Here is a 23,752-nt window from a genome sequence, read left to right as displayed (position 1 = left end):
ACATAAATGTGAGCACTCGGAGGCAGAAGGAATGGGGAGGCCTTAAGGGCCGGTGGTGCTCCCCACTGCCCTCCTCTGCTCCCCCAAAGCACTGACAGCTGCAGCAAGAGCATAGGCCTTCAGCCTTTCGTTCAGTAAATGCTGCTTCCAGCTAGGGAGCTTAAAGCAGGGCTTGCTGCAAAGGGGACTGTGAGCCAAGGTTCTGCTGCCAAGAATTCAGCCATCCCCCTGCTCACCCCAGATCTGCCCCTGTTCCTGTATGCTGTAGCAGAGCCAGCTGAGTGCTTTTTCAAGTTTGTTTCTGGAGGCAGAGGTCCTCATAACATGCCTGCAAGGCACCTGAACACAGGAGAGAGTTGGAACATCCAGCTCAGTGTTTCACGGCCTTGGAACAAGGCTCGTGTAGGGTTTGTGGAGTCCCAGGGGATGGTTCATGCTGTCACCTGAAAGCAGCATTAGTTCCTGGTGTTGCACAGCTCCTGTGTTTCACTTGGGCCACAGTGGTACCAGGTGTGAGGAGGTGCAGGGGTGCTCTAGCTTACTGGGAAAGCACCTTCCCAGGGTGCTTTTTGTGTTGCTATATTAATAGCTGCTACAGGAGATGATGTCTCATTTCGGTATTGGAGAGTAGGTGTGAGGAGGAGGAGAGGAATACTGGGTTAAGCAGCTCCTGCACCATGCTACAAAAGCAGAGCGTGAGCTCTCCAGCAGTAGCCTCACAAAATTAACCCCCTCTGGCCTGATTTTTAGTTGAAAAACTACTGACCCCTTTTAGACTTCTGCTCAGCCCCTTAAGGGGCTGCAGCCTGCTGTGATGGTGCTATTCATTTCCTGCCTCAGCCAGGGCATTCTTGGAGGGAGCCTTCAGCTTGGAGCTCATTTTCTTTCTTCTCATTTGCTGCTCTTGACCTTTCTGGGCACGGAATTCAGAATTTCCCTTCCTCTTTCTGAGCCTGCAAGGATTTACGAGGTCACTGCATAACCAAATCATGATCTGACTCCATCTCATGAGCTCAGCAGCACTAAACCTGCTCTGTAATTGGAGGTGGAAAAGGATGCTGTCCTACAAAAGAGTAGTTCTGTGGAGGCACCCGTGGTGCCCATATCCCCCCAGCCTGGTAAATGGGTCATTGCAGTAGCAATTCTGGGTTTTGGGCTGTGGCCATACCAGGTTATCACTGGTCCTGGAAGAGAGCATTTCCTGCTGGTCTTCTGATGAACCCCCCATTGCACAGACTTACATCCTGTCCGCCCCTTTCCCTGCCACACAAGGACAGTGCATTAGCACCCTGTGCCATAGCACAGTAGCTGCCACGTTTCTGCCCAGGATGCTCTGTATTTAGAGGCAGGTCAAGCAGCGCTCAGCTGGGAGGGCTCTGGGGACTGAAACACAGGGTTTAAATATAGTTCTCTGGCCAGAATAGTAGCCTACATTCTCTTACAGTCATCAAGGACCCAAGGGGCGAGTAGTACCCTGGGCCCACATTGGCAACTCCAAACACACGCCCGCAGAAGGGACGGCAGGAAGCGGGAAACTCATTAAGAGACAATGGTATTTTTGCTGTGAGCAGGTGCTGTCAGGTTGGCAACACCTCCGTAAGTCCAGATGGACCCCGAGGTCCCTTAAGGGCACGTGCAACGCGAGGGCTTGCCAGCCCCAATCGCAAATAACTACCTGACTTCAGCAAAAGGAGAGCAGCAAGTACTTCCTTGCCTTTCTTCACCCCACTTTGCTGCAGGAGCATCACTCTCAATAGCCTGAGCTGCAGAGTGAGAGGGTGCCACACAGGGAAGCCCAGCTCTCCCTGGGCACCCCTGCCACCCAGGCCTGGGGCAGGCTGCTGCATCCCGGGACTCATTCCGCAGAGGTGCTGGGATCTTAGCGGTGGTAGCAGAGCTGAGCCACACACTGCTCTCTTCTCCCACAGCAGCCAGGCACTCAGGCCATGCAGCACCCATGCACGGCACACACAAGGCTGCAGTAGCGAACCGCAGACCCAGAGCACCCCTGGTGAGATTGGGACATCCCATCCCGCGGGGGCAGCTCAGGGCCACCTGGAGCTGGTGGTGCCTCACCTTCTGCACCGCAGCTGTCTGGGAAAGGAGGGGATGGCTCTGCACTAGAGGTGTTCAGCTGAGGGACAGGAGGAGCGTTAGGGCATGTGGGCAGGGCAGGAGCTGCCCATGGCTGAAATCCCCCCTCTGTCCCTGGGTTCCCGGCTCCGGGGAAGCGTTGCTGGAGCTGGACCACGTTTCCATCACAGCAGAACGCTGTCCGCAGCGGGGAGCCGACAGCCCAAGGAGGCAGCAGAGGCAATTCAGGAGGGATCCCGCAGCTCGCTCTCCTCTGCTGCGTGCCCTTCACAACCAGCCGGCTCCCTGCAGTCAGCCTGGATTGCAGCTGTGTTTTCTGCCGCTTGCCGGGAGGCGCGATTTGCTCAGCTGCAGCACAGACACCTCTACTCCAGAGAGCAGCAGCGCTGGGAGAAGGGGACTGCCTCTCCATCCTCCCCACCACCAGCTCCACCGCTAGCCCTACAGCTGTCAGGAGCACCCTGCTGCTCAGCCCACCCTCCGGAGCTGCACACAGCCCACTGGAGGGAAATCAAGGGATGAATTTTGATTGATTTATGTCATTCTGGGGTTTAGCCTACTGGAGGAGTCCCAGGACATCAGCATATCACCCGGCTTGCATCCAGATCCACCATCCAGACAACTGCGCACTGCGGCATTCACTACAGGCTGCCCTCATGCAACCAGATCAGGCTCCCAGCGGAAGGTGAGCAAAGCTACACCCATGTCCAGCCCCGGACATTGGGGTGCTGCTGCCCACCACGTGCAATGGTTCCCTTGAGACTGGAGAGGGGATGGAAGGAGACCATGTCCTGCAGTGTGCTCTTGGAGAGGCTGAAAGGAGCTCCATCTTGCTTGAGCCCATATTGCACCCAACGCCTGTGTGTCACTTCTGCAAGCTTGGGAGCTTCAGACTAAGTTGTGAAGCCCCATCATCCACAGTCACTTAAGACTCCCATGGAGGCTGTCAACCTCTAAGTCCTTCTGTGATTCCAGTCCAAAGTCCTTCCTGTGTTTTCAGCTGGCTGTGGGATCCCTATCCCAGAGCTATTGCCATCAGATAGTCCGGTCTTCCTGGGATGCTCCACCCCAAGTGCCTGAGGCTACACAGACACTGGGTTACTATTCCAGTCCCCACTCAAGATCGTTATGTCTCCTTCTAGTCCTTGTCCAGCCTCATTTCATGCGCTTCCTGGGCTTAAGCCCCAGGAAGGGGAAGATGAATCTGAGCCTACATAGACCTTCTTTTCACATGGTGAAGAATTATTTACACTTGGGTTGGGATTTGCTGCTCTACTAATTTTGTTGTCTCCTCGTTTGTCTGTTTGTCCCACATTTCTGATGGCATTTCCTTCCCTCCCCTTTCTTTCCCTCACTGCCCCCTCTTGCAGATGTCTTTCCTCCCTCTTCTTCCTCCTCGTCCTCTCATCTGGCTGGGTTAGGCAGAAGCAAGAAGACACACAAGGAAGATAATCCATTGAATCCAATATCACCGAGTTTTACAGAGAAAGGGGCAAGAGATGCCAAACTGAATGACCTTTAAAGCAAGTGAGCTCTCAGGTTCCCTCCCCCTCCCAGCAGCTGCTCCTCTGTAACCTTCCTCTCCCTGCCCCAGCATTTATTTATAAGTACCATCAATAATTAAGGACCTGCCTGCCTGCTTGCCTCAGCAACGGTGTTGACAGAGGCAGCTCTGACGTGTCCTGGCTCAGTCTGGCTGCTTTGCTCACTTGGACTTTCAGTTTTCTTCCCCTGCCTTGTTCAAAACACAGGAATCACCCACCTGGAACAGACCAAAGGCCCAGAGAGCCAGGATTGCTCTCTGCAGAGGGCTGGTCTGCCTGAGAGCAACCCAAGAGCTGCTGACTCTCACAGCCCCAGAGCAGCAGCACGGGATGTGATGGCTGCAGTGTCCCTGCTACGGGCACCACCATTCCCTGCCAGAGTCAGGCTCCAGGAGAAGAGACCCCTTGTCCACATCTGAGGACTGGGGAGTTACCAAAGCTGGCAGTTTCTTGCTGAGAAAACAGCAAGCGAGGTCTCTGTGGCTGGTGTCTCCAGTTCACCTGGGTGAGCATCAGTCCAGCCAGAGAAGTAGAAGAAGGAAAGTCCCACCAAGCTGCAGTACTACTGAGAAGAACCTGTTGGCCCCAGAGGCCTTGTAACAGAGGGGCACAGCTGGACTTAGAAATCAGGGATGGAAGGCTTCATACTGGCCTGGTGGAAGCAACACAGGGCATAACCTGGGGACAGGCCAGGTACAGAGGCAGCAGCTGGACTTGGTACATCGCTGTCCTTGGGAGGACTCCAGGTCGTTTCTTGTGGGTTTCAAGGGCCCTTGAACAAGCCCTCAAGCTGCAGTTTGCAGGTAGCCCAGCTCAGCAAGCAGAGCCTGCAGCGTGCTGGGACTGAACCCAGGGCCCTTTGTCAGTGCAATCACGATGCGGTGACAGGGCACAAGGGGGAAGCCCGATGGCTCTCCTGGAGCTGGGTGCGGTGCTGCCAGGCACGGCAGAGACGTTCAGACAAAGCGGTGGCAGAGAGCTGCAGCAGGAGGCGTTCGGCGGCGCTCACCCAGCCCTCCCAGCACGAGTGTAATGCCTCGGGCTGCACTGCTCCAGCAGCCAAGCCCTGAATGGGAGCACGGAGGAAGCCGGGGCTGTGCCATGGCCCCAGCACCCCGCTGCGGGGCTTGGGAGCGCCCAGGAGCCGGGCGCAGCAGCAGGGGGAAGCGGATCTGTCATGGAGCGTGGCTCTGGAGGACGGTGATGGCAGATGGCAGCTCCTAGCCCTGCCGGTGCCGGGATCTGCTGGGGTGGGAAAAGGGCACTAAAGGACAGCAGCAACTCAGCAGCCCGTGGCGTGCAAGCGCCCGGGCTGTCCTCTTCCATCAGCGTCCGCCCCGACATTGCCCTTGCTGCGACGCTGTGGATGGGGCTCCCCTTCTGCCCACCCATTCCACGCTCTGGAAATGCTGATGCAGGATGTATGGAGCTGCTGCTGGGGAACACTGAGAGGTGGAAATAGCACCTTCTTCCCCAGGTACCCCCACCTCCATGCAGCCCAGCAGCCCCAGGGGTGCTGGAAGAGCTCACACCCCTACCCGCAGGGCTTTCTCTTCCGTGGACCAGGCCCTGAGGAGCATTCCCAGCCTTCAAGGGAAGGGGTGGCCCCTGCAAGGAATACCAGGTGTACCTCTGCAACAGGTGTCACAGCCAAGCTGGGCTTGAGAGTAAAAAAGGCAAGAAGGGACAATGCCCTCATTTCAAATCTAACAAAGCTCCTGAACCTCTGAGCTGCTTTCTGGTGGCCACGAGGGAAAGATGCTGCACTGCCTGCCCTGGCCTTCTTGAAAAATCTCCCTGTGCGCAGCCTGTGCTGTAGGATCTGATCCCCCACTGCATCCCTCAAGACCTCTTACCCCTGACTGCAAGCACCGAGCACCTTGGGTTTATCAAAACAGCACAACAGGGAGAGGTGGAAATTGGGGCAGGGAATGGAATGACGCAGAGTCACAAGCTAAAAGTCAGAGCACGGATCACTGTGGGGAAAAAAAGACACCATGCAAAACCAACAGACTATCTCCATGAAAGTGCTGGAAAACAACCTCCCACTAGCTCCCATCCCCAGCCTGGGAAGGGAAAAGCTTCACACCTGCTCTGAATGTCGTGAAGGCTGCAACAAGCCCAGCCAGGAATAGAAGTCACTGACTAGATGCTTTCCCTCCTCCGAGGGAGAACGCAGCCAGCTCTGCTCTCCCACATGGTGCCCCAGCCTGGCTCACGCACCCACTGCCAGGTTTATGGAGCGAGGGGATGCCATCCATGCCAGAGAGCCCTGCAGCCAGCAACCGCATGCCAGGGCAGGGAGGCACATGACCAGCACATCTGAGGGGAACTGGGCACAGCCGGCACCCCATTTCATAGGAATAAAGGAGCAGAGGAGAAGGGCAAGGAAAAGCATCCAGTGGCCAGCGTTTCTATACTGATTACATCCTCAGTGGTGCGACCTGCTGCAGGTAGCAATGTTTCTGTGCATCTCTCCTCCTGGACACCTCAGGGAGGTGTCTTCCCCTGCCCTCCAAGGAGCTGAGTGGCAGCAGCCTGGCAGAGAGGGGACACATGCTCCAGGGATAGGATCTGTGGGGGTTACTGTGACACAGTAGTGAAAGTGGAGATCCTAGCGCTCAGGCAGTGTTAATGGAGATGCCCATCTCAGGGTATCAAGAAGAGCCAGCAGAAAGTGTCTGAGTCCCTACCAAAAAGGGGGGGTTGCTCTAGGGGCCACCCAGTTCTGAGCCAAAAGCAGCAGATATTCTGCTAACGCAGCCATCTGAAGCAGAAAGGCTGGGAAAATCTGAGCAAATCCTCCCTGAGTCTGTTTTGCTGCCCAAAGACTGAAAATAGGATGTTTCTGCTGCCCACAGCTTCGAAATCACGCTTTCAGGCAGGACAGTTGCTTTGCTTTTCCTCTCCTCCTCTTCATTTCATTAAGGGGGGGTTAGGGGCTGAGAGAAGCTTGCTGAACCTTCAGAACTCTGCAGACAGTTACCCAGTGGTGGTGAGCAACCCTGGCCAAACAAGGTATTTTCCAACAAGGAAGGAAAGGAACAGGGGTGTGAGAGCACAGAGGAAGCAGCGGCTGTGTTCCAGTCCTGGGCATTGCTTGTTAATCTTAGCACAGGAAACTGGGCACAGGGGACACAGCCTTGGAGCAGGTCCTCTCCTCCCTGGCACGCTGGGGCTCTACCAGCACCTCCCGTGTCAATCCCCCAGTGAGTGGGGCTGAAGACCAGGGAAGCTGTAGCAAACACGGCAGTCTGGAACCTGGCTGTGCTGGTTCTCCGCCTCTTTTCTGTGGACCCAAGGGTGGAGAGAAAGGGAGGAGAGCCTGGCACCGCTCCTGCCTGAGCCTAGTGTGCCATCTGGCATTTGGATGCAACACGCTGGGCTGAGTGGGAGTCAGCAGAGGGACCTGAATCTTCTGGCCTGACGTTGGAGGGATCTCAGAGAGAGGGCTCCAGCAGCAAGGAGGGAGGCGTTTGCTAACGGGAGCCAGTAGGTCCCTAGGCACGGATCCCGCCTGCAGGAGGGTTTTCGTGATTCAGTCAAGAGCAAACACACAATGTGGGAAAAGAAATTAAAACCTAAGAAGAGGTAAATGAAACTGCCTTGTCTGGGGAGCTTCAGCTTGGCAGGATGAGGCAGTGCGACTGCCCCTTCCCTCTCTCCCTGCCACAAGCAGCAAGGGTCAGTGAAAGAAGGGGGTTCCCACAGTGGAAAGTGTTACCAGCTGCTGAGCTGAACCAGGCAGGGATAAATCCAAGTTCTGGAGGAGCAGCAAGGGTTTGTTGAGACACTGTGGCTGTTCAGACGGGCAGGATGGCACAGAGGTGGGGTTAGTGAAGTGCAGCCTTACCGAGCATCTCAGGTAGAGGGTGTTCTGCTCCAGAGCCAGGGTCTGAGATGTACAAGAAAGATCTAATGGCATCCAGTTCTGCCTCCGTCTTCTTGGGATGTGATTCCTGGGAGGTGCAGCCTCAGTGGATGAAGAAAACCTCCTGCGCTATTCCTGCATCTGCCTAAAATAACCTGGATGAAAGAAAACTTCCTGTTTCAGAGCTCAGGCCAGAGGTGTAGTGGCATAATAAGGGAAATAACACGCCCTTGGGCAGGTTGTATCCTGACTAACCCCACTGAAGCTGGGCTGTGCCCTGTGGGAAATGGGGGACAAGCCCTGCTGTATCCTGCACTGGCAGCAAAGGATGCCCTTTTCACAGAACCGTGTGATGCATGGCAGTGGGGATGCCAACCATAATGACAGGTCAGAGCCCCTCATTATTTCTTCTGTCTTGTTTCTTTAATTAAACTCAAAGAGAGAGCATCCAACCCATCTGCACCATCAGGCTTTGGTGGGATTGTTTATCTCACTCCCTGCAGGGCTCCTGTGCGCCATTGGAAAGACCAGGGTGAGCCAAATGCCTGCAGCCTGCCAGCTGCTAGCTCTGCTCCTCCCCATGCCCACCATCCACGGGCAAGGCCTGTGAGATGTCCTGGGGAGATGGGACTCTGTTCCCAGTGCTGATCCCTGCTCCCCACAGAGCCGGCACAGGCAGCAGATGGGCTGGTCTCCCCCTGCCAGCGCAGGCAAGGGGGCTGGAAGGTAGGTGGTGGAACCAAATCCAGTCCAATTAAGGGTAATTACCATTCATCCCAGGAAGCTGTAGGAGACAGAGCCCACGTTCTCCCTACCTATTAATAGCTGTCAGCAGCTGCACAGCTCCTGCGGGGACCCAAGGAGAGCAGACAGCTTTGGGAGGAGTGGCAGCACAAAGAGCATCCTGCTCGCCATCCTCCAGTGCCAGCCGTGCAGGGGGCTTTTTCCTCCTTCCAGGATGCTGTTTCTTTTGCTGCTTCCCCCATGATTCCAGCAGACACTAGGTGCTTTTAAGCAGTTTCCCAGCAAGAGCTGCAGAGGGCCAGCCATCGGAGAGCCTGGACACAGGGCTTTGGAGCCAGTTCCTGTTCCTTAGCATCCTCAATCAGCTGACCACTCCCCGTTTGGGCAACTTTCTGTGCTCCTCACTGAAAAAGGGTAGAAGCCACCTGTGCAAGAGGACTCCCCCAGTGCCAAGGACAGACCTTGCTGGCTGCTGCCCCAGTGAATCCCTTTGGTGTCAGGCAGATATCAAACACCAACTGCCTTCTCTCAAACCTGACCTTCAGCTGTACCCGCAGCTCTTCCCCTCAGAGAGATGAACTGCATCTGACAGATGGGGGCTGCCTCGCTGAAGGCATCAGCTAGAGAAGCTGCCTCACATGGTGTAAAGAACTTAAATAGAATGATATCCTGAACGGGTACAGTGACTTCTGGCTGTCACAGCATGATCTGAGGACAAAGTGGGCTGCAGGAGATGTACTAACAGGGGGACATGTGCAAAGAGGGTGGTTTTCCATCCCCTTCCCTTCCTGCTACCTCCAGCTGCTGCTGAGAGCAAACAGGCCGCTGCCTGCCATGGGCAAAACCTCACCAGATGTGTTTGTGCAGTCCCTGAGGAGACAGCTGGTGCTGGTGCCACCCCACCAGGGAGGAACCAGGAAGCAGATTAGAGGAGAGCTGCTTGGCTGTGGGCTGTGTTGGTGGCTGGGCAAAGCAGGCCAGAGGAGAAAAAGGCACCTTTCTGTGTCCACGCACTGTCCTCTCCTACTCTGGCACTAGGCAATGCCTGGCAATAGTCCCTGTCCCAGAAACAACCAGCACAGTCACTGTTGGTGCTGTGCTCCTTGCCCCAGAGCTGCTGGGGTGAGGTTTCCCCTTGAATCTCCTTCTCTCAGCTGCTCACCTTGAAGTGGAAGATTCCTAGATTGAGAGGGGCCTCATCCAGCATCTTCTTTGAGAGAAGCCAAGCTCTGCTCCTTGCTGGAGCCTGTTACTGAAAGAAACCAGGGCAACAGCTGAGAAGGGAAATGTAAGACTGGATATTTGGGTCAAAAGAGGGAGCTCCCCAGGTCAGCCATGGATGGGCAGCTTGGTCCTTAATTTCTGCAGGTCCCTGAAGCACACAGACTGCATACAGGCCAACAGTCTCTCTCCCTGGACATGCTATGAAAGACCATTTGTGGATGGAGGAGTTTGGAGCTTTCTGACAAAGCCTGAGCTTCTGGTGCCACAGCTCCAGAAATCACACCCAGCTGAGTGAGCTTTAAGACATAGCCAAAAAAAGCAAGGATTTTCCCTTCTCTTCCCTTCCCAGGATGTCATGGTGCTGCCTTCACCCCCACATGGCTCTTCTCCCAGCAAGTCTTTACAAACACCCTCAAAGAGACTAAGATATTAAAGTGGGAGAAGCCAGGTAGGATAACACGTTTCTTGTCCTTCATGCCTAGGACATTAAAATGCATTGTCACCCTACAGCCGTAGCTCTGTCTCCAGAACAGCACTTGAAACCTCACCTTAGCCACAGAAGATGCCATGTGGGGTATGTTCCTCCCACAGAAGACACTGAAGGACCTGGATCCTCTCCTATTTATTTGTTGTGATACCAAGTTCAACTGCTGTTACATTGTCCTCAAACTCCAGGCAAAGACAGAAGAGCTGATAATGCACACCACCATCACGCTGTCTGGGGGAAATCTGAGACCTGGCAGCTAGAGGGATATAGAGGGCAGCTGGGATTTGCTGGTAGGATGATGCTCTAGTCACTAAGGGCAGGAAGCTGTGCCTTCTGCCATCCCCTCCCTCAGATGTGAAGAAGGGGAGTGGGAACGGGTATGGGATTGGATATAGGTGTTTTACCCTCCATGCAGTCAGCTACTCCATGGCATTTGAGGCACAACTGCAACTGCACACCCCATGGAAACACATGCTAATGTCTACACTCGTGGAAGTAAATGCTAAGGTAGATAAAGAGTTAATACAGCTATTTTTATCAGCCGACATTACTTGTTTTCAGTGTATGATTGCATCCGGTTCAACAACTGACTGCAATACTTGGGCAACGCTGTCTCTGGGAATCAATGACTCTGGGCAGACACCGCTGGACTCCACTGGACTGTGAAGTCTTCAAAACATGACATTTGTATTACATTAGGCGTGAGGTAGGCTAAAGACCTCGGTGGTGATAGCTCGTTGAAGGCTCAGCTCAAAATTGTGGAGGCAACTAAGCAGGGCTATTTCTGTGGGTGCAGTTTGGTTCTCTCAAGTCGAACTGAATATGTGCATGGAAATCGGTGCAAGAGAAAGTATTTCTAGCTTTATATTGCTCTCACTTCTGCTTTTCAAGATCTCAAAAGCCCTGAAGATATGTTCCCGGGAAGAATACGGTCAGTGTGAGGCCAGTGTTTGTGGCCGGCTTTGCAAGGCTGCTGACACCCCCGCTGTGTTAAACACCGGCTTGGCACACAGGCGGTGTCACTGTCCTCTCCGGAGCTGAGTGGCAGAATCAGGCCACACCTAGAGAAGAGGCACATTGCTGCCAAAGCCTAACTCCCGATCTCCGACACTCACAAAGGAAGCCTCAAACACTCGATCTTTCTGTTTAATCTGTGCCTCTTCGCACGCATTATTTTGTTGCTCAGCCTTTCGGGTAATCTTGGATCGCATTTGTAACATCCTCGCCACGACCACCAGCTCCGGTTTGTATGGGACTCAGCGAAGCTTCCCAGATTTCCCAGCCCCTGTGGGCTGGCGGGACTGCCGTGGGAGCTGTCAGCGGTGTGATGTGTGCTCCCACAGGGCACAGGCTGGGGACGCTCCAAACACACCCGATACCGAGCGCAGAGCCCGGGCCCCCCCGCACGGCCCAGCGCCACCGCCCCGCCCCGGCAACGGCCGCGTCCGCAGCGACCGGCGGCAGCGGCGGCGGGTGAGAACCGGGGGGGCCGGGGGGGGCCGGGCTGCTCGTACCCCGCTGCCATGGGCGGCCGAAACCCCGAGGGGAGAGGAGGGGCCCCCGTGTTTCACCCCCGGCATCGCTGTCCCCCTCCCCTGGGACACCCGTTGCACACCACCGCCACCCCCGGCCGCTTGCAGCTCTGGTTGTTAACCGGTTGGCCGGGCTAACGAGCGTTCTGCCCCCTCGGGGACTCCGGAGGGGAGCCTGGCTGCGGGCTGCAGTGGGCAGCAGGTCTCGGAGGGCTTTCGTGTTTCTGACCCCCCCCGTGGGGCAGTGACCCTCACCTGGACATGGTGACCTGGAACCACAGCTCCGGCCCCTCGCACCGCCTGCATTATGGTGAGGGCGTTAACCATACCCTCAAAGGGCTGGCTGGCCTTATTCTGCCCAGCTTCCCATTGCAGACAAATCCCGTTATATCTGAAGCTAAATGGATACCTCCTTTGGCACCCTTTTGTTTAAACTTCCTTAAAAGCCCATTGCAGAGCCTCAGCCCCTTGATAACCCTGCGATACGCTGCCATAATGCACACTTAGCATCAGCTTTTCTGAGCGTGAGGAGGTGTGGCGAGTCCCTGCATGTGGCAGCGGGATCAGGGGTGTGTTAGCCAGTCAGCCGCTTGCCAATGTCCCCCGCTAGCCGGCCCGGTGTAGAGGTAACAGCACAAAGGCCAGGGTGCTGCTGCACTGACGCGAGGGCTCCCTCTGTTTCCGGGTAGGCTGAGCTTCAGTGCAGACGTGATCTCTGCTGGGGCATAACCAAGCTCCAAAGGAATTCCTCCTGCACTTGCAAACTCTTCAGTGAAGTTGCTCCGGTTCTTGGATCACTGTACTGCTGGTAGGAGGTATCAGCCAAGGGTCACTAGTTTCTATGCAACTCCTCTTTAGGTCTCTCTGGGCTTTGGTGTGAATCAAAAGAGCAGAAATCTTTTATTCCCAGGTCAGAACAGGTTCAGCTGAAGAAGGTTTGTTAGGCATGCCAGGTAGCAGCATAAGTTGGCTGTGTGAGTGGCTTTCTTCCCGGATAGGGAAGTGTGATTTCTAATTTTTTTACGTATATAGAAGTTTTAGTATAATTTACCTTTCAGCCTAATCTGAGGGTTAAATGACATAAACTGGGAATTTACTACATGACCACATTCATTGTATATAATTTCATAAAGCCTTTTAGCATAGGTGACTGATGTGTATGTAGTGGGTGGGAAGGAGCATACATTAACGCTCTTGACTTGGCTTATTGATAACGAATTACAATGCTTCTCTGGTGTTTAAATACATGTTTAGCAAGCCCCGCTGTAGAAACTGACTTGGCGTGTGTGCTCTGGCTGGGTGAGACTCCTGCAGCCAGGGTGGAGGGGATGCAGTGCTGAAAGAGGCCCATTCCCTGGTGATAAGCAGGGAGCTTACTGTGCTGGGGTGATGGGATGGGAACGGGCACCGTAAGAGCACTGACTCAGCACCAGACTCAGCCCCCGTTCCCTGGCACCACAGGTGTGGGGTTGATTCAGACACCCTGCGGGCTGGCTGTCCCAACAACAGCCTTGCTCTTGCTTCACACCAATGATGAGTGGGGTGGCAGAGCCAGCTGAGCTGACCCATGGAGCTCAGGTCGAGGGGGGCTCCCCAGCAGCCAGGACACAGACACCCGAAGATGTCTGTGTGTCCTTTGAGGCCATCATAAGTAGGGGCTGGACCGCCCCTGGGTAGCGCACACAGCCTGACCTCCTGCTGCGAGAGAGCTTTGCCCAGTGAGCTTCATGCAATGCATGGAGGGGCTGCGCTGTTTCCACAGCCAGGTTTTGGCTCTGCCTGAGGGCAGCTCTGTCTCCCGGCTGGTGCTCAGGAGTCCTTCCCATCATCCTGTATGTGCCATAGCTTAAGTACCCTCTAAAAATCAATCTGCCATAGGTAAACTGGCAATCAGATCATTTGCTGGAATGCAGCCATGCATTCCAGCCATGAATCCTAGGCCACCGACACTGCACTGCTGCACTGGCTTTCCACGAGAGCTTTTAACAATTGCTTCCAAAAGGTCAGGAAAGCCATCAGGAACTCCAATTAGCTGTGACTGGCCTGGGGGCAGAGTGACACAGATGCTTTTTGAATAGGATGAAGGACTGAGCAAGGAGAAAACGTTTTTCCCAGTCACTTCTACTCTATTAATGCCAACTCACTGCCATCCAGCTGTGCCCTTCTGCTGAAGTCCATCAAGCACCAAAAGCTGGGTTTCAGCTCGGTCAGTGTGCTGGGGAGAATCAGGTCTCTTCTCTTCCCCTCAGTGGTGGCACAGAACCTTCCTTTGAGAGCAGGGAGGTTTGCAAAGAAAGGACTCATGGTCCCCACATCTGCCTTGTCCTTCCACACCCACCCTTTTACAGACAAACCAGGCTCCCTTTTCCTACAGCCTTTGCTTTGTCATCTGTACACCAGTGCTTTGCAGGAAACATAGCTTCCCTCTGTGCCCTTCGTCCAACCGCTTTGTGCAGGAGGATGTCCTGCCACTGCCATCTCCACCCTTTCCTTATTCTCATTCTGAAGCGGTTACTGTCTTCTGGGACCTGCTTCAAGTGCATTTGAAGAAGCCTTTGCTGGCATATTTGCTGCAGTACAGCATGAATCATTTTGCTTCTCTCTTCTAGTCCCTTCCTTCCTGCTTTTGCAGGTTGTCTGCAGGCCGTTCCACAAATGTCTTTTGGAGGGGGAAGGAGCAGAGGGAGTAGCTCTAGAAAGGCCAGTTACAAAGCTTTCAGAGAGGGACCTGTGCTGACTGAGGCAACACAGACTGGGAGGGAAGAGGAGAAGGAAGCAGCCTTGTGCGGGGGAAGGACCTAAGGTGTTTCATCTGGGGAGTGCTGCCTGGCTCATGCCCTTCACAAAACAGGAGCTGTTTGGGATCAAAGTGATGTTCAGCTGAGGGATGCTGTGGCACAAGATGCTACATGGCAGTTACTTTCTGTGCAGGATGTCACTGCAGGGTCCTTTTGACTCTACTGGGGTGCAAGGCCACCTTTGCCCTGAGGCCTCCTCTTGGTCTTGCAGGACACTGTCCTCTCCTCTGACATTGCCATCCAGCCATCTGCCTCATGCTTCTTTTAAGTGTCCTGCAGTCTCTAACCCCCCAGCCATGCACTGCAGCCCTGTTATGTCCAGTTAGCCCCAGTAAGGATCTGCATGGGTCTGTATGCCTTGGGAGATGCTCACCAAGCCTGGGTACTTTTGTTGAACCCAGAACTCAAGGGCAGATTCCTCCCTAGTGTCTCCTCTGCCTCTTTCAGCCTGGTAGGGCTGGTAAGGGAACCATTAGGACTTCCAGGCAGTATCTATACATGTGGGAACCTGTGAGCTGAGACCATAGGTCCTCAGGTTGGGGTAGGAAACAGGAAATGGGAAACTTTGGTCTGGGAAAGCTCTGCAGAGATAGTAGGAGTGGGCATCCTTCCTTCTGCTCCAGTCTGGTTCTTTTAGCTCGTATCTGCTTAGGCTCAGTGTGGTTTGAACAGGTCTCACTCATCTCATCAGTTAATGGATGTTTGGAAAGAGATCAGCTGGACAGTGCATTGGGAAATGCAGAAAAAATAATACAGTTATAGTGTATTCATCTGTAAAGCATCTGTCTTTAAAGAATCATAAGAACAGGCATACTGGATCAAACCAGGGAGGAGTCTGGCCCAGTATCCCATCTCTGACAGTGGCTAGAAACAGAAGCACTCTTTCTCCCTCCATCCATGTCCAACTCATACTCAGCCAGATGTTCTTTCTGTGCATTGAGTCAGTCTCAAGGAGTTTCTCTTCCATGGACTCATCCTGGAACCTGCACAGACTCTCAGCATCCACAACTTCCCATGGCAAGGAATTCCCCAGTTCAACTGCAGGCTGTGTGAAGAACCACCATTTTCCTTTTCTTAAAACCCAGCTCTTGCTCTCTTCACCTATTTCTTTTACTGGAAAAGACAGTAAACAAGCAATCCCTGCCCATCCTCTTCAACAGCACTCTGAATTAACACCACATTATTATCTGCTTATTACATATGGTACCTAGAGACCTTTCTATGCAGGGCAGTGTGTAAATATATGGCTGAAAAATCGTTTTGCTTCAGTGCTTCCAGTGCAAGCAGAGGGGGCAAGTAAAGGGCAGGAGCCAAGTGTATTACAGGGGAGCAGTGTGAGCAGGCCATTCTCATCACTGGCCTCTTTCTAAAGTTGCCTTTTCGTGTTGCAGCTGGAAAATGTGGCAGTGACTCTCAAGCAATTTTCCTTTTGCTTCTCCTGAAGGAGAAGTGGGTCCTGAGCAGGATGCAGCAGCCAGTGGCTGGTGACAGGAGCACGGTGGTTCCCTCGCAGCATTCACTGAAGCCCAGCCTCGCTGCTGACTTACACTGTGCACACCGTCTCATCGAGGATCCCGAGTGGTCCCTCACCACTGTCCCCTGCCTCACCGAGCTCTGCCTCCAGCACATCGCTCACAATTTCGAAAGTAAGTGGGAGCGTGTTTCGCCTGGGACACACAGAGTGAGAGCATCAGTCCTGGGGAGCAGAGAGTCAGCAATGCAGGCAGATGCATCTGAAGGGAAGAGTGTGGTACCCAGCCCTGCCAAAGGAACAGATGGGGAGAAATATCCCCTCGGGCAGCTAGTTAAACAAACTGTTTAGTTGCTAAGTATATACTTGTACACTCCAGGGATGGCTGTAGTCCTCTGGGCTGCCGTCCAGGATGGGAATCTGCCCTAACCTTGTCCTGTCATTTCTTCTTCATTCTGCGCTCTGCTGGACTCACTTATCTCAACCATAGCCAGGGCTGTGGAGTCACAGTTTCCTCCTCTTGATTCATGCAGGTGTTATGGTAGTACTTGAGGATGGAGCCCCATTGTGCTGAGTGATGTACCAAGAGGTAGAGAATTGCTCCTTGCTATCATCAAGTAGCAAGCTTGGTAGATGGGAGTTACCATCTCAGAATACATACTGTACTCACAGTCTCAGGCCTTCTCCATGGCTTTTGGTGGTGATGTGACAAGTTATATCCTCAGGCAGGGAATGTGCTTGTGAAGCAGGTGGACTGATGAAACATGGCAAAACAGAAAAAGGATGTCTTATCTGGGAATTGACTGGGAGGGGAGGAGGAAGGGCCTGTATGTCTTTTTGGCTGATGGTGACATGGCAGCAAAGACCAAAGATAGGTCTAAGGCTGTGTCCACATTGGGATGATAAGACAGTACAGAGGATCTCAGTGCAGCCTTACACCAGGAGCTGATGATACCTGGGGGGGTGAGCTGGGACACCCTTGCAGTCCTCAGTCTGGTCAGTCAGTCTGATGCCAAATGGATTGGACTACGCTGCACATGAAGGCAGTGTGCTTGGTGTCCCTCACACCATTACGTGACCTGCTGTGGCCTGAGTGAGCCCAAGTGAAGCCAGCCCAGTTCTGCCCATAAGTCTCCCACCTCTGCATCTGTCGTGGGACTTTGCAGAGAAGTCATTGCAGTGCCAGCGGTAGCACACTGGGCTCCAGGAAGAGGCTGAGGTAAAACTATGGGTTTTTCTTCTGGAGGAAATGCCAGAGAGACAAAGGAAATACAAAGCCACCCCCACTTTGTGTCTCAAAATCTGATTTCCCATGTGCAAATAGAAATCATCCCCTGATGACTTCTGTTACTCAGCACTGCCGTGTACATGTCACCAAGCGTTCACGGTGTGAGTACGTACAGCTTTTCTGTGGCGTTTCTTACCACAGAAAACTTCCCCCAGACAGAAGCCAGCTGAGGCTTAGGGTGAGCATTCGGAAAGAGGCTGAGGGGAGAAAGCTCCTGGGAAAAGAGAACTTTTAGTTAAACAAGATGAGCCTAAAGGCTGAGTGTATCTCAGTGGAAGGAAACAGGAATCAATGTGGGGTAAGACAGACACCTGAGTTAAGATGAAAAGGCACAAGGACTTCCATGAGGAGCACACAGTTGTTCTCAAATATCATCCTTCAATATGCCCAGAAACCAAAGGGAGCAAGTTCAGCAAATGGCAAGCCAAGCGCTCCCATTGCTGTAAGGCTGAACTAGCTCTCTTGGGAGCAGAAGTCCTGCTCTGAGCATAAACTGCATTCAAACTGAATTTAAACTGGGAGATGTTTCTGATGCAGTTCCCAAATATTACAGAGTAAACCCAATTGAGCTCATGTTTCATTGTAAAAGTTAGAAATCCTGCACAGAACTGGAGGTGAATCCTGTATGTTCCTGCCAGCTTTGCTCCTCACACCAGTCGCTGGCAACTGAGCAGAGAGCCAGTACCAGCAGAAGGGAGGGCATGGGCATGCAGGTGGGGAGAGGGCAGAACCACAGCGCCAGCCATCGTTCCTACAGCCCAGACCAACCTCTCCTTCTATTCATCCCCTACAGAGAACCCTATTTTGGATCGTCTGTTGCCTGAACACCAAAGGAAAGTACTAGACAGGCTCCCCACTGGCCTTCCACTCGCTATCACTGCCAACCTAATAAGCGATGAGGACTACTGGAAGAGGTGCTGCACCAAGCGCTGGCAAGTGTGTGACATCTCCAGCTACGGAGGCAGCTGGAAAAGGATGTTCCTTGAACGTCACCTGGAGAACACCCTGAAATGTTTCATCCCCAACACCACGGACCCCAACCAGGTCCTAGAGCTCATCCCGCTCTGCAAAAACTATGTGCGGAAACTGGAGGTTGACCAGTTCCTGCCACCATTGGAAGTGGATCAAAATGAGAAGAGGGATGACCTCTCTAAGTCAGAGAGTGATATGGAATTCAGTGAGGCCTCCGTGCATCACTACGACCTGAGAGTCCTCGTTACTGCTCTCCCTCACCTTGAAGAGCTTCATCTCACTTACGGTGTGAAGGACTGTGGCATGAACTTCGAGTGGAACCTCTTTAACTTCACCTACCAGGACTGCTGCAACCTGGCTGTCGCTGTGAAGATGTGCCAGAACTTGAAAGTAACGCACCCCAAACCAAACCTTCCTCCCTCAGCCCAACCTTCAAATTGCTTGGGGATAGAAAACCGGGGACCATTTTTACTTGCTGGCAGCACCCTTCCTTTTGCAAGTTGCAGTCTGGCAGAGTGCAGAGATGTTAACTTGCTGGCCTTGTGCCGAGTACCTTGTTCTGCATATGTCCTTGTTAGAACAGGTTGTCAGAGGGTCGGTGAGAAAAATACTCCCACAAAACATGTTCCCTATAGCACAAGAGAAAGCAACACTCCTGCTCTGAGTCCTCACACAGTTCTGTGAAGGAGGAGAGAAAAAGCCAGGAGAGTTTTTCATAGGGAGTTTTTGGTAGTTATGCTCAGTAAATACGTGTCAACATGCCCCAGTGGAGCAGAGATGCCTAAGAACAACAAGGGGTAATACTCACATTTGCCTTAGGGTGATGAGGGGTTTTCCTTCTGGGCAGTAACAGCATCTTCAGTTCTGTGGCAACTGCAGCGCCGATACTCAGCCCCTCCAAGCCACCAGCAGTCACTGCTGGCTGGAGTGCAGCCAGGGTGAGCTGGCTGGGTGCTCTCCCCATGGATTGGCATGCTTTGGGAAACAGTTGTCTGCTTGGCTTCCAGAAAAGAAATTACCTCTCCTGTGGTGAGGTGCCCTGGCCATGCAGGCCATTGCCCTTCACAGAGAGTGATGTGGTTACCACGGGTGCATGTGCTCATTCAGTGACTGTTCAACTGATGAGTTTTGCTGTTGTTCTCTGCAGGCATTTTGGTGGCCTTATCTTGTTTTAATTTTGCCCCTTGTTAGAGATCGCACAGAGCCAGAAGAAAGGAACAGGCACTACCAAGAGATGAACCATTTCTCCCTAGGATAAGCATGGGACATCAATGGCATACCCTGTCTGCTGGAAGTATCTGGCCACTCTAAAAGCAACTACTTGAGCCTACTGGCTAAAGGTTTCTGTCGTGAAGGGAGATGAATCCTGTCTGGTGGACCATAGGCTTAACTCCTTTGAGGTCTTGTACAAAGCTCAATCCAAAGCACTGAATGTTTTAGTGTCACTGTCCTTTATCCCCACAGGTTTTCGAGCTGACGCGAAGCAAAGTGGATGATGACAAGACCACGCTGCTGGTCCACAGCTTGCTGGATCACCCCTGCCTGGTGGAGCTGAACTTGTCCCACAATCTCATCAGGGACAAGGGAGCACGAGCTATTGCCAAGTTGATCAAACACAGCAAATTAGAAACCCTCGACCTGTGTAACAACCAGATCCATGACCTGGGGGCTCAGGCTCTTGCTCAAGCCCTGGCAGAGAGCTCCACCCTGACCTCTCTGAATCTGCGCCTCAACTGTGTGGAGGACAAAGGTGGGGAGGCCATCGGCCGTGCCCTGCTGACCAACGCCACCCTGCAGTCTCTTCACCTGGGAAGCAATAAGCTGTCAGAGCCAACTGCTGCACTTTTCTCCCAGGTCCTGGCTCAGAACACCACCCTGACGAGCATCAACTTCTCATGCAACCACCTGGGGCTGGTAAGAGAAAACCCTTCTCCCCGCAGTTTCTGAGCCTGTGTGGTGGCCTTGCAAAGCAGAGGCTCAGCCTGCCCTGCCTTGAAGCCACAGGGGCAAATGCATCTCTCACTTTGCAGTCTTGCTGCGATAAATATTACTTGAGAGCAGACAAGAGACTAGCAGACGGCAGGAAGAAGGATATCTTCCATGCACACATATCCATTTATCTCAGTCAGCTTGTTCACAGGGTTGAATCTGGCTTCCAGGCTTCGGGCTTTTGGGCAGAGAAGGCTTTTCCCCCAGGAAACTGAAAACCAGGGAGTATGCCCGCAAAAAATCACAGCCGCTTCACACATGTGGGAGTAGATAATAATGATAGGTGGTATGAGATGAGGGCCTAATGCATAGCCTCTGTGCTTTGGATCTGCTGTGCCATCTGTCACTCAGTAGCACATAGATAGTATCACCCTTCCCAGAACCTCTCCCGTCCATCATGCACTCAGAGGAGACTGTTAGAAAATTGGCTCGGTTGTCGAGCTCCTTTAACTCACCCTGCAGCTCTGGAATGCTGTGGTAGGTCAAAAGTGCCACATCTGGGTGCTTGTAAATGGCTCCTAAAACACAGGCTTACATTTTCAAGACAGAAGAACATCCACAAATCTTACTACATCCCTAAAAGCTGCAGTATGCAACATGCCCACAAACCAGACTGCTTCTCTTCTGCTGATTAAAAAGAGCTTTAGAAATCTGAAACTAGACAGCCAAATGCAATCATGCTGGCTTTTAAACTTTCTGCACTGCCTCAATTTTTCTCGCTGTCACAATAAAGAGACAGCAAGACCAGCTGTCCCTGCTAGCAGGAATATTGGCATCAATGTGTTTGACAACGGTTTTAAAAGGATTTGATGGCAGAAAACCTTTTGTGAGTTCTGAGTTTTATGATCCTGGATGTGGAAAACCATTTGAGTTTAATGATACAAGGGGGCAAAGGTTGGAAAGAAGGATTTTTGCTTAGTAAATAATAATGTCTGTACTTAGCATCTTCCTTCTCATGAGCTCTCCTGTTACCCATTTGTGAAGCTCCACAGCAGCCCAACAAAAGGGTTTGTAGTATTATCTTTGGGGAAATGGGGGGGTTTGCTAGAGATGCATCAAATCCTGACCTCTGTACCCCATTAAAAAGAGACTCCTTCCCTTTTTGTTCCAACTTACTTGGCAAAAGGTCTAACAGGCAAGATGCTGGGATGAAGGGACCACCTGCATGAAGGAGATGGGGACAGGAGGTGTATTTGTTAGCTGGAAAAGAATAGCTGTGGGGGAAAAAAGTCAAATTGTCACATCCCTGAAGACAGTGCTTTAGGTAAAGGAGAGCAATCCCCCAAAGGGAGTGGCCTCCCTAAGGCTATCTACACTGCATTTTCTGTTCCATGCAGGCTGGATTTCAGTTGCGTGCGATGTTCCCCTCATCTCACCAAATGGAAAATGGCATCCAGATAGGACACTGCCAGCACTGCGGCTCTTGGCACTGCCAAGATGAGGAGCAGCACTCTAATAACACTGCCATTTATCCCCAGCCAGCAGTGTGCAGGGAGCTGGGGGACAGGGGAGAGCAGAGACTCCTCTCATGGTTATCATCACCAGCCGTGCTATTAACCAGCCTGAGCTTGAAGACTCCTGACATTGTACCCAGAGGGAGTCATTAGCATATGCCATATCACTGAGTGCCGCATAAGGTTATACTCTTTCCCTGTACTTCTCCTGTGAGCAACATTTCGGGCTTGGGTGAAGGCCTTCATCCCTTTTGGCACCATCTTCCCACTCACTTCCCACTGCCGGCAGCTGAGAGTGCTCTGGGGAGGAGGGCAGGAAAGCAATACATTTCACTGTTTGACCTCCTTCAACCCTCCCTTCTCGCCCACTTGCAGGATGGTGGGAAGCAGATGCTGGAAGGGCTGGCAGGTAACAAGGTTCTGATCGAGTTCGACCTCCGCATGGCAGGGGTGGGCCAGGAGACCGAGTACCTTGTTCACCAGGTCCTGTGGGCCAACCGGGAAGCAGCATGGCCGGAGTCCCTGCAGCAGTCCAGAGAGCAGTGAGCGTTGCAGGTGCACTGTTGGAGACGCTTTACCTCAGAGGCTTGTTTTCATTTGTATTTGTGAGAAACGTTCAACCTGTGGCTGCTGCCGCAGTCTTACCCAGATCCCCACCATCCAACCACTTTAATACATCCACCATTTTAATACAAGACAGACATTACATGCCGTGGGACTGCAGCGGCATTACAGAAGCAATCTGCCTCCAGAGTCCTCTCTCCCACTGCACCCAAGACTAAATCCCACCTCCTGTGGCATTTCTTACATGCTCCATCAGCAACTGGATGTTGTTCCACCTGCAAAGCAGGTAAGGTGAAGTCTCCACGATCTAAATGGTCTAATCCAGAGCTAACCTTCACAGCAGGCTGCTCTTTTAGGCTTTTTCCTGAGGAGGATGTGAGATGAACAGAGGATGTAAGAACGTTGTTCCTTGTCCCTCAGCAAATTTTTCTGATCACTGGATTTATTTGTATTTTATTTCAAAATCTGTCTGCAGTCTCAGATATGGGTGGTGAAAAGTAAAAAAGAAATAAAAATAAATCCAATAAATGATCAGTCTCTCCACCATGGTTTCCTGCTTCAGGTTGCTATGCCTTTGATCAGTGCCAGCCTGCTTTGCAAACAGGGGAATTCTTTGCAACTAGATGTTTATCCTAACTCGTAGTGCTCTTCTGCGCAAGCCTGTCAAAAGAATCAGCGTTTTGAGTAACTTCAAGCTAGAGGGGTCCCTGCAGGACTGCTAACCCACACAGCCCACAGGGTTGAAAACAGAGCAGCTTCTTCTGCCTTGGAGGAAAACGGAGCAGCTTCCTTCTGCTCCATGCATGGCTGTGGCCACCTGGGGACAGGACAGGGCACATACGTGACTGCCTTGGTCCTTCGGCCAACCCACTCAGGAGAGGTCAGCAGGGAATTAAGGCTGATCTCCATCGCCTCCCGCACTCTGAGCAACTCAGGGGCTTTACACCAGCACCAGCACTGACAGACCCACCGCTGGCAGCCACCTCAGTGAATCATCCGAAACTTTTATTACACCGATTTGGTTTACAATCTTTGTACTTTGATATTTCCAACAAAAAAGGCAACATTGTGATATACTGTTCGTACATATATAGAGAGACAGACAGAGCTAGATCATATTGACAGAGTTGAAAAGTAAAAACTGTTTCCCAGTATTCACAAAAGAATTTGTTCGCCACGTACCCGCTTCTGCCTTGCTCTGCCTGATGGATACAGATGCCTGTGGTGCCACTGGCCCCCGGCCGACAGGACCTTTACCGTGTCATGTCATGCCCTTACAGATCAGAAAGGATGGAGTGCGAGGCTGACCCCAGCAGTCATGGCCGTGGCAGGGCCACCATGCTGACGGGGCTCAGTCCCAAGCCCTCACAGATCATGGATGCTCCAGGGGCTCGGTCCACAAGAAACCCTAACCAGCAGCAGCAGCTGAGAAACCTCCCTACCTGGGTGTCTCTCACAACTCGCTTTCCATCCTCGAGACCGAGGTATTGAATAGATTTGTTTCTTTTTATTTGCACTTACAAAGTATTTCCACTGAATGACACACCTGAATGAGATGAGAACTTGTGTTCAGAAACAGCAGAAAAGACCCAGGTCAGCATCAGGCTGATGAAGGAACAGCTCCAGCAGCAAGGGTGGGGGTTTAATGGAGGAGGCCTGGTCCTAGGCAAGCCTGCCTGTAGCTCCAAGTACAGGGCTGCGTCTGGTCAGCCAGCTGTGC

The 23,752-nt window shown here is 52.7% G+C and overlaps 1 protein-coding gene and 1 long non-coding RNA gene across 4 annotated transcripts; one reads left to right on the top strand and one right to left on the bottom strand.

Moving 5' to 3' along the window:
• Positions 1 to 244: 244 nt before the first annotated feature.
• On the bottom strand, positions 245 to 10,167 carry LOC130602479 (uncharacterized). Of its 2 annotated transcripts, XR_008972913.1 has the most exons (4): positions 10,026 to 10,167; positions 9,416 to 9,505; positions 767 to 953; positions 245 to 339 (listed from the first exon to the last, which is right to left on the bottom strand). It is a non-coding gene; the product is annotated as an uncharacterized LOC130602479 (long non-coding RNA). The 2 variants fall into 2 exon arrangements; XR_008972912.1 differs by lacking the exon at positions 245 to 339 and having other exon boundaries at positions 727 to 953.
• A 1,228-nt stretch (positions 10,168 to 11,395) lies between these two features.
• TCTE1 (t-complex-associated-testis-expressed 1) lies at positions 11,396 to 22,130 on the top strand. Of its 2 annotated transcripts, none has more exons than XM_057415367.1 (5): positions 11,396 to 11,437; positions 15,739 to 15,940; positions 17,847 to 18,415; positions 19,490 to 19,939; positions 21,844 to 22,130. In XM_057415367.1, exons 2-5 carry the CDS (start codon positions 15,760 to 15,762, stop codon positions 22,012 to 22,014), a joined length of 1,371 nt encoding a protein of 456 aa, XP_057271350.1. In that variant the 5' UTR covers positions 11,396 to 11,437; positions 15,739 to 15,759; the 3' UTR covers positions 22,015 to 22,130. The 2 variants fall into 2 exon arrangements, with proteins under 2 accessions (XP_057271350.1, XP_057271351.1); XM_057415368.1 differs by having other exon boundaries at positions 15,686 to 15,940.
• The last annotated feature ends 1,622 nt before the right edge of the window (positions 22,131 to 23,752 follow it).

The sequence above is a fragment of the Pezoporus wallicus genome, unplaced genomic scaffold, assembly GCF_028554395.1.
Source record: "Pezoporus wallicus isolate ANWC-B61680 ecotype Strahan unplaced genomic scaffold, APGP_CSIRO_Pwel_v1 contig_5352, whole genome shotgun sequence".
In the NCBI taxonomy this organism is placed as follows: Eukaryota; Metazoa; Chordata; class Aves; order Psittaciformes; family Psittacidae; genus Pezoporus; species Pezoporus wallicus.
Note: the sequence above shows the minus strand (reverse complement) of the source record. Positions and strands in the feature narration are given on the sequence as shown.

Coding starts and splice junctions, on each gene's coding strand:
- TCTE1 (XM_057415367.1), top strand. CDS start 15,760: ATGCAGCAGCCAGTGGCTGGTGACAGGAGCACGGTGGTTCCCTCGCAG. Junction 15,941..17,846: donor CATCGCTCACAATTTCGAAA/GTAAGTGGGAGC, acceptor CATCCCCTACAG/AGAACCCTATTTTGGATCGT. Junction 19,940..21,843: donor CATGCAACCACCTGGGGCTG/GTAAGAGAAAAC, acceptor GCCCACTTGCAG/GATGGTGGGAAGCAGATGCT.